The sequence below is a fragment of the Cajanus cajan genome, chromosome 1 (genome assembly GCF_000230855.2).
Source record: "Cajanus cajan strain Asha chromosome 1, NIPB_CcT2T_4, whole genome shotgun sequence".
NCBI classification, from domain to species: Eukaryota; Viridiplantae; Streptophyta; class Magnoliopsida; order Fabales; family Fabaceae; genus Cajanus; species Cajanus cajan.
Genome location: NC_138517.1, coordinates 83,353,990 through 83,363,306, shown reverse-complemented (window position 1 = coordinate 83,363,306; position 9,317 = coordinate 83,353,990). Strand labels below are relative to the sequence as shown.

The following is a 9,317-nucleotide window of genomic DNA, read 5'->3' as shown; positions in this document are numbered from 1 at the left end:
TATATTCTAGATCCTACATTTATATACTTGTCCTTTCTGTCTGGCGTTTTCGGTGTACAGTGGTGTGTGTGTAGTGACCAGCCGGGTCGTTACATTTAGGGTTAAGGGTGTTAGGGTTAAGGGTTGGGGTTTTTTAGGGTTTTAGGGTTCAAGGTTGGGGTTTTAGAGTTTAGGGTTTTTAGGGTTTTGGGTTTTGGGTTTTGGGTTTTGGGTTTTTTAAGGTTTGGGTTTTTTAGGGTTTAGGGTTTAGCATTTTTAGGGTTTAGGGTTTAGAGTTGGGGGGTTGGTGGTTCAGGGTTTAGGGTTTGGTTTGGGGGTTGGGGCTGGGGTCTGTGGTTTAGGGTTTAGGGTTTAGGATTTAGGATTTAGGATTCATGGTTTATGATTTAGGGTTCAGGGTTCATGATTTAGGTTTCAGGGTTCAGGATTCAGGATTCAAGGTTCATGGTTCAGAGTTTAGAGTTTAGGGTTCATGGTTTAGGGTTTATGGTTTAGTGTTTTTAGGGTTTAGGGTTTAGGATTTTTTAGGGTTTAGGTTTTAGGGTTTATGATTTATGATTTTTTAGGGTTTAAGGTTTAGGGTTTTTTATTTTTTAGGATTTATTGTTTTTAGGGTTTTAAGGTTTATGGTTTATGGTTTTGGGTTTTGGGTTTTTAGGATTTAGGGTTTTTTTAGTTTTTAGGGTTTACGATTTTTAGGGTTTAGGGTGTAGGATTTAGAGTTTTTTAGGATTTAGGGTTTAATAGCTGTATTTTCCATATTTCAGCATAAAAGTATGCCCTCACGTTTGCCCATAATTATTAGGGTATGACAAACACTTATGATTCCTAGGCCGAGGAAATATCAGATTCAGAGTGCCCACCTGGAATTCAGTAAGCAAACGTGTGAAACAGCTTAAAGAGTAACATTCATTTGGGACCAACACTTCGTTTCTTTTGTTAACACCAAATTAAGTTAATAACAGCAAAGTTGCGCCACATAGAAAGAGACAAGAGAATATGACTGTGGCAGTTTGGCTATAACTCGTTTTTTTAAAATTAAAATTAAAAATACATTATCCTGGTAATGTTACCCAAGTAATACTAGGGTAAAGGTAACACTAACAACTTCAATTCTGGAATGAAGCAACCGGGTTGGCCTTCAAGCTCATGCATGGCATTTCAGATCTTTCATGTTCTCTGTTATTAGCATATTAGAGTGCAAGAAAGTCATCAATTGGGCCATGCGAACCCTTCAAACTTCAAATTGATGATGCTAATTTTGAGAATTAAGAAATCATCCTCTAGATACTTCAACATTAGGAGTTGAGTCCCTTAAGCTCTCCCTTTGTTTGATACTTCAAATGTGAAATTTCAGTTCAGATGATCAAGATTAGGTGCAGCGCATGAAACTCAGATAAGATATGAGAGCTTCATGGCACAAGCACAAGCACAACACAAGGCTGTTGTTAGCCACATAGATTCAATATAATTCAATATCAATACCACTGACCACCAGCTCCACCTTGAGCAGCAGCCACTTTTCTCGCCATGTATGGCTTTGGCTGCAGCCCATTTGAACCTTCAATCCCGTCATCCTCTGCCCTCTCATTTTTATAGCCTGGGTTTCTCCTGGGATACGAACAGCTTGACGCAGCGTACTGAGCTGAAACAGATGGATTCCTGACTGCCCTTCGTTGTTCAGCCTCTGCCGTCACTGCTACCCCACAGTTGTTGTAACGCATTACCGAACCAACAACCTTTCCGGGTCTTGCAGCAACACCTGCAGACAGAGCCACAAATGCATATTGGATGAGAACAGCATTATAGTGCCTAAAATCCATAGGTAATATTAGATGAGAATTATATTGTAATGCCCTACATCTATATGTAGTACTAACATATTCCATCAGTTTTTTTTTTTTTTAATAACAAAGAATTTATATTCTGCCAATCACCTTACAGCCAATTCTTGGGAAATGTGGATGTGTGAAGGTGTAGCTAGAATACAGAATATGATGATAAAAAATATCATAAGAACAATTTAAAGAATTCCAGGGTTCTATTTCGGCTTTTCTTCTATACAAACCAGTCGCTTTCAGCCATTCACACAATTCCCACTATGTGGCTATAGAGAAAGGACATGAGTCCAAAGATGCAGAAGTAACCTCTTATTCATTAAAAGAAAGATGAATTAAAATGAAAGAAGCTTCACAAAGGCACAATACTCATCAGATAGTGCCAGCCGAGTGTGTGCCCTACATAGGAAGAAAGGAAGGGAGACGGAGAAGGGGCAAAAATGTGTAAAGTCGATCATCACACCTTGAATATTTTGAGGTGCTTGCAAAGGAAGCCTAGACATAGGGATAGCACTACTCCTATCTACGGGTTGTTTCTCAACTTCTTTGATGCAACATTTGGATAGATCATCTGCAACCTCTGAGGTATTCTGCATTGAGTTGTCTGAATACAATACACAAGGTCTGCATGGACAGCAACAAATCAGTGGAGCAGGCAATTACAAAGCAAATAAAGGGGTGTAATCTATATTAGAACTTGACAAGATAAACGAACAATGGCCAAAGAAGAAAACAACCATTTCCAAAACAGTGACAGAAAATTAAGATACCTGGGTAATGATGCATGTTGCCTCTCAGGTGGAGCAACAGTTCCCCCTTTGCCATAATGCTCCTCAAGATATGCAAATTGCTTCTTGAAGTGATCCACAGCACTATTAAAAAATCAAAATAGATTTTAGGAAAAGAACGAAACCAAAAGCTAACCTTACCACAGAAATTAGGGTAACAAAACCAGGCAATTAAAAAATACATCAATTGTTTTCTTTATATACATTGGGGTTTGTCATAGCATTTTCTCGTGTACTTTCTTCAATAAAGTTTATTATTTTAGCCATAACTATATTCTGAACACTAGAGAAGTTACATTTAACTAAACAAGGTACTGTAAATATAGACTCCTTAATGTGTAAAAATGAAAATTGTAGAACCCATTAGTGTTCAAATTTATGAACTCTCGAGCAACAATACAACTGAAAGCAATACCTAAATAAAATATATTGTTCATGAAGTGTTAATGAGGTGCAAAACAAAAATTTGGATAAATGCTTAGACAATACCTTGGATACATGAAACCTGTAGGCTCTGCTCCCTCTAGAAATTCCTTCAACATCTTCGGATGGTACTCCAGAATCTCTCGGTATATAAGCTCTCGTACATCTTCCTTTGTTATTCGCCGTCTCTCAAATTCAAATTCCATCTTGGTAACTGGCTGAGCAGATGGTTCTCTCTCAACCTTGGCCAAACCTTTAAAATATGGATCCGCTAGAGCCTAACATTATTATATATATACATGGTAACCTATTAGCCAGATATAACAGAGAAAGTGAACTACATATAGATGGACATCAAGATTTAACCTCTTCAGCAGTTGGCCGATCCTTAGGCTCAAATGCCAACATTCTTTCTAACAAACGAAGAGCAAGGGGGTCTGCATTAGGAAACTTATGCGAGAAAGGAACTGGTTTCTTCTTACGCATGCTGCTCAAATATCTCCGAGCTTTCTCATTTCGTACCTATTAATATAATACCAACGATGCATTAAGTAACAAAATAGAACAAGTCAACAAACAAAATTGCTAAAAGGATGGGAAACTGAACAACAGACCCTAGCAATGGCTTCAGGAGATGGAGTTCCAAGAAAATCTGTCATAAGGTCTAGTTGGTGGACAACATTCTTCCCAGGGAAAAGAGGTTTTCCAGTCAACAGTTCTGCAAAAATGCAGCCAATGCTCCATATGTCTATAGCCGGTGTATACTGAAAAACAAAAGTTTATGACCAAATATTATTACCAAGTCCAGAATAAAATAATAAATAATTAAGATAAATAGATGCATAGAAAGCCATCTTCATTTCACAAACATGGTCTACTTACTGCTTTAGAATGTGAAACAATGAGAGGCACTGATTCATTTTGTACATTTAAATCTTACAACTATCCAGAATAGACTTTTATATTGTTATTAAAAGTAAAGAGACCTAAACCAAGTAGCTGAGGTCTAAAGCATCCTGAATGGGATAAGAACCTAAGACAAATTTGATAAAAAATACTACACCCCTACCCCAGTGAAAACCATAGAGAATGAGAGTAAAGAATACCAGTTGAGATGGACCATAAGACATCAAAACACCTTGTTAAACCATATTTGATGAAAATGGCCCAACATTCCAGAAGACAAAATGAGTACTTTTACTACACATGTAAATGGCCACTCAGCTGTGGGGGAATGATATAGAAGTTTGTATTATTTTCTACCTTCCTAGTTATTTTCAAATTAATTATACTGAAAATGAATTGGAATTTTGAAGCAACACACATTTTCTTTAGTACAATGTGTAAACCATAAAGGGTGAGGATTGCTTCAAGTGTTATCTGTGACAAAAGGGAACATCTTAAACTTCAGGGAAAATTCTACTGTGCAACTATTATACTTTCCATGTATAGGATTGAGTGTTAGAAAGTAAAAGGCCAACAAGAAAATAAATTCAATGCAGCAGAGATGAGAATGCTGTGTTTGATGTTTGGACATATTAGACAACATAGGATTGGGAATGGGAGCTACATTTTGGGCAGCACCTATTGTAGAAGAAAATTGCCCTGGGTAATTTACAGATGTGTGGAGAAGACCTATAGAAATCCTAGTAAAGAGAGTAAGGCAGACAGAAGGTAGACCTATTAGATATCATTAGGGGTAGAGAAAGACTCAGAAAAAACTATAATGGAAGCCATTAAGAAGGATACAAAGGTCAATGGCTTGTCTATAAACACGACCCATAATAGAACATTATAACATCGTATGATCAATGTAGCTGACCTAATTGGAGGGAAAAGGTTGTGCATATATTATTTAATACAGTTAAAATTTAAAATCACTATTTGACACATTCATCATGAAAAACAAAACTTCTTGACCAAGTAAATCAATAACTACTACATAAAGAATCAATATATGCAGTATAAAGTTATTATATAGAATATGGTATCATTTTGTTACATTATCATTTCATAATCATCATTCTATCTCAAATGGAAGAAAATAACTTCAACAATTCATTCAATAAATAAACAAAGAAAACCTTTCCAATTTCCTTGGGCATAATGTCATTTGCACATGAAAGCTACAAAACTGTAATATGAAAAATCCATTAGCACCGCAATGAATTATTATCTCCTTAAAATATTGATGCTGGCCAATTTTTTAGACACCTAATTTACCCACATCCATTTAAATGAGTCATTTATTCCTCCAGAAGAAAACATCATTTTCTACATAAATAACAAGCCAACAACTTCCGTACAACAAGCTTGCATTCCTATACAAGTCCATATTCATTGACTGGATAAGTTGAAGAGGGAAAAAAAAATCACTATGTATAATTTTTTAGAACTGTCATGTTCTTCCAAAAAATCCTGGCATATTTGTCAGAAGGAAAGAAGCAGGAGGGACAAGGGGGAGATAAAAAAAGAGTATACCAAAACTTCGGATATCAAACAGGGGTAAATATCGAATAAAATTGACCAAAAATCTTAAATAATAGTCATAACATATATTATACCTTGGAAAAAAAGGATCCACACAACTCAGGAGCCCTGTACCATCTTGTTGCAACATAATCCTGCAAGCAAACAATGAAACAAATGGAATTAAGATATGATGAACTGAGAAGGAGAATTATGTTCAATTGAAGATGATAGTTTCAGGGAAAAAGATTCATACTGTCCAGAAAATAGCAGTGGGGGTATCATTGAAAGCCACTCTGGCAAGACCAAAGTCACATATCTTCAGTTTGCAGTCAGCATTTGCTAAAATGTTTTTTGGCTTTAGATCACGGTGAAAGACATTTGCTGCAAGTCCATTAAGAAATTTAAAATCAGCCGCAATGAGCATATAATTTAGCAACTAGTTTTTGCAACAAAAATATACATGCTACAGCAAGCAATTTAAGAAATACCCCCCAACTAACCTGTGTGTATATACTTCAAGCCTCGAAGAAGCTGATACAGGAAAAACTGGTAATGCTCTGGTGTCAGATCATCATTAGCTTTGATGACCTGATGTAAATCAGATTCCATGAGTTCGAAGACAACATATATATCTTTGAATTCCCTTCTAGAAGGAGGTAACAGAATATGTTTGATCTCTACAATATCTGGATGGCGTAAAAGTCTAAGAAGCTTAATCTCGCGAAGAATGCGAGTGGCATCAGAAACATGTTCAAATATGTCATTGATTTTCTTTATTGCAACCTTTTCTCCAGTGTGTGTATCATATGCAGAGCAGACAACACCATAGCTTCCTTTACCAATTACTTCCTCTATTCTGTATCTGCTCCCTTCACCATATTCAGTAAAGAAGTCCACATCCACAGATGACTGCATAAATACAAAAGCCAAACTATTTTAATCAAGATACTAAGCAAACTCAAAGCCCCACATACATATGATTTACATGATGCACAACATCCATATTTTAAGGAAAGGAAACAGAACTATATTACACATTTTTATACCAGAGAGTTGCAAGATTAGTGTGTAAAGTTGGCATCCAACCATGAAGAACGGAGGGTAAAAGTAGCTCCAAAGTTTTTAAAGATGGGTACCAAGATAGTTAATTTACAGTTACACATAAGATAAGATTCATATTACCAAAGATCACAGTATCTAAAACTAATGAATTAAACATATTCTGGAGGTTTTCAATCCCGCATATGGAATTAAGTTGGTATAATTAAATTTCAGCGGGGTCAAAGATAATGATGAAAATAATACGAAATCTGTTATCAGTAAGTTTGTAATATTAAAATGAAGAATAAACATAAGGGGGGGGGGGGGGGGGGGGGGGGGGCTAAAATAATCCATTGCAATAGTCTGCAGATACCATAAAAACCAAAAATAGTTGACATTGACAACCAAATCCTAAATGAAGGAAAGCTTTCTGCAGGATCCCTCACAAACCAACACCACAGACGTGGGCACATAGCAAAGAAGTATAGACATTTGCAAGACACGTCGTTTCTTCTTAACCAGAAATGGTTCTCATATCCACAAATAAAAAAGAAGGAAAAAAAAAAGTGTCAGGGAAGAGTTAGAGCCCCACACTAGATGGCATAAAAAAAACAAAATTTTTCTATCATGATTCATGAAGAATACAAACTCTATCTATATCCTATTATAGGTGCAGAACTCACAACACAAATAGCCTTCACTCGTCACAAATCTCAATACCCATCCAATTTCTCCCCGAATAATATAAATCGACAACACAACACGAATTAAGCTACATATATATACATCTACATGTGAATCAGTTAAGCAACTTTACCTTTTTTCTCTGATCAGGAAGCATCTTTGCAACCAAGCATAAAAACCCTTCGAATGATTTACGCCAATAGGAGCATCCAACAAACCCCTCACCTCAACTCAAATCCAGATCACCCAAACTCGCACTTCAACTTCAAAAACCCAGAAAAAAGAAAAGACACAACCCCACCAGCACCAGAACGCCCCAGATCAAAAGGAGGTGTTCAAAATGCAAACCAAAACAAAGCAAATCAAAACGAAGAAGTAAAAGAGAAAACTTTTAATTCAAACCTGACCGGAGCTCAAAAAGAAAACCGACCCATAAAAGTTTAGCAGTCAACAGAGCGACTACGATTAAAAAAACAGGAACATGTACTAGAATACCACTGTATTAGAATAGAAAAATAGGGAACAAGAAACCCCCAAAACAAAAAAAAAATGGCGAGAGTGTCGAAATGTAGCTGAAAAGGACAAGGCCACAGATCACGTTGGGGTGTGAACTGTCACAAAGCGTTGAACTAAGAATCAGCGGAAAAAAACTAATCTTGGAGGATCTGCTACGGCGTTAATCACTATCGCAGGTAAAGAAAATGAATAAATAGAGGCACAAAACAAAGGGTGGAGCTTTGCAGAATAAGAATCGTGAAATTGGGGAATTGAAGATTAGATTGTGATGGAAAATTGAGAGTGAATAAAGGAACATTAACTTTTGGATCTCACACAAACCGCGTACTTTGAGTTCCAAGTTGATGAAGGTTGTGGTGCAGAGCTTAAGAAAGTGTAAGAGACATAAAGAGATGAATATAGGGAAAAAATAATAGTAATATAATATGATAATAATAATTATTATTATTTTCGAAAATGAAAGTGATTTTAAAGGAAGAGTATCATTGCAGGAAAGTATGAGTGTGCCTGTGCCACTCAATTTCCCTGCTTTTCCAATTTACTTTTTAATTTCTAATTTCCTCCTTTTTCAATAACGAAATGTGATGTTGGATAAGATATTATGTGGAAGAGGGAGTTTGGAACTTGTGGCATTTCTCACACAAAGTCAATAATTGGTGTTTAACTTGACTCGCTTCTGATTGATTCACAGAAGAAGAAAAGAAAGTCGTTTGTGAAGTTGTGATTGTCAATTAATAAACCAAGTAATGGGGAACAGGGGAAGCTAATCCAAACAAATTAAAAGTCATGTTTTGGGCTTTCTGGCCCAATGTGTAATAAAAATTAATTGGTTGTGAAATTTTAATTTTAATTTACAACCAAATAGATTTTATTTTTAAATATAAATATAAAAATTATAGTATTTAATTTCACTGTTAAGTTGATTTTATACCGTTAATTGTAGGACCATTTCTTTGACAGAGAACAACTGCGTCCCACTTTTTAGAATTGAGTATTGGATGTCTAATCATGGTCCTTTTCAATTTCTAATGAACAACCGTAATCCCACTAATTAGAAGTCAAATGATCCAACACAAAAATTCTTTCTTAAAAAAGGTAATCTCTCGTTATATCGGTTTTACTATTTAGAAAATCTTTAAGAAGAATAATCTTTTATTTTTACGTATAATAATTTTTTTTTTCTTAACTTATCTTATTATAAAAAATTTAATCATCACAATTGAGTAATACATTTATTAAAAGATTAAGTTATTTAAGTAAAATTATATATTTATTATTATTTTTAATTTATGTATAAAAAAGTATAACAATTCACAAATATTATTTTTGCAAAGAAAGAGTACCAACAACATAGGAGTGTAATCGTTAAAAAAAATAATAAAAAAAAACACACACACACACACAAACAAACAAAATTAAGTAAAGTATATTTGGTTATTGGTTTTCAAAGCTTTTAAACAAATATTTATACTTTTCGATGCATAAAATGTAAAAGTAAAAAATTATTGCTTGAAAATTAACATGAGTTACTCTCTTTCTTGTTCCACAATAACTT

At 35.1% G+C, this 9,317-nt stretch overlaps 1 protein-coding gene across 1 annotated transcript; it reads right to left on the bottom strand.

Moving 5' to 3' along the window:
- Positions 1-912: 912 nt before the first annotated feature.
- Positions 913-8,226, bottom strand: LOC109814821 (mitogen-activated protein kinase 15). The gene is made up of 10 exons (XM_020379335.3): positions 7,380-8,226; positions 6,022-6,430; positions 5,775-5,902; positions 5,614-5,673; positions 3,664-3,813; positions 3,416-3,571; positions 3,116-3,327; positions 2,609-2,710; positions 2,302-2,462; positions 913-1,762 (listed from the first exon to the last, which is right to left on the bottom strand). The coding sequence occupies exons 1-10, from the start codon at positions 7,401-7,403 to the stop codon at positions 1,479-1,481; spliced, it is 1,686 nt and encodes a 561-aa protein (XP_020234924.1). The 5' UTR covers positions 7,404-8,226; the 3' UTR covers positions 913-1,478.
- Positions 8,227-9,317: the final 1,091 nt, after the last annotated feature.

What these genes read in the sequence shown, in the direction of transcription:
- LOC109814821 (XM_020379335.3), bottom strand. Translation starts at nt 7,403, where the DNA reads ATGCTTCCTGATCAGAGAAAAAAG. An exon ending in TTCCTGATCAGAGAAAAAAG is followed by an intron (nt 6,431 to 7,379) that starts GTAAAGTTGCTT and finishes GTATTTATGCAG; the next exon opens with TCATCTGTGGATGTGGACTT. An exon ending in ATCGGCCAACTGCTGAAGAG is followed by an intron (nt 3,328 to 3,415) that starts GTTAAATCTTGA and finishes TAATAATGTTAG; the next exon opens with GCTCTAGCGGATCCATATTT.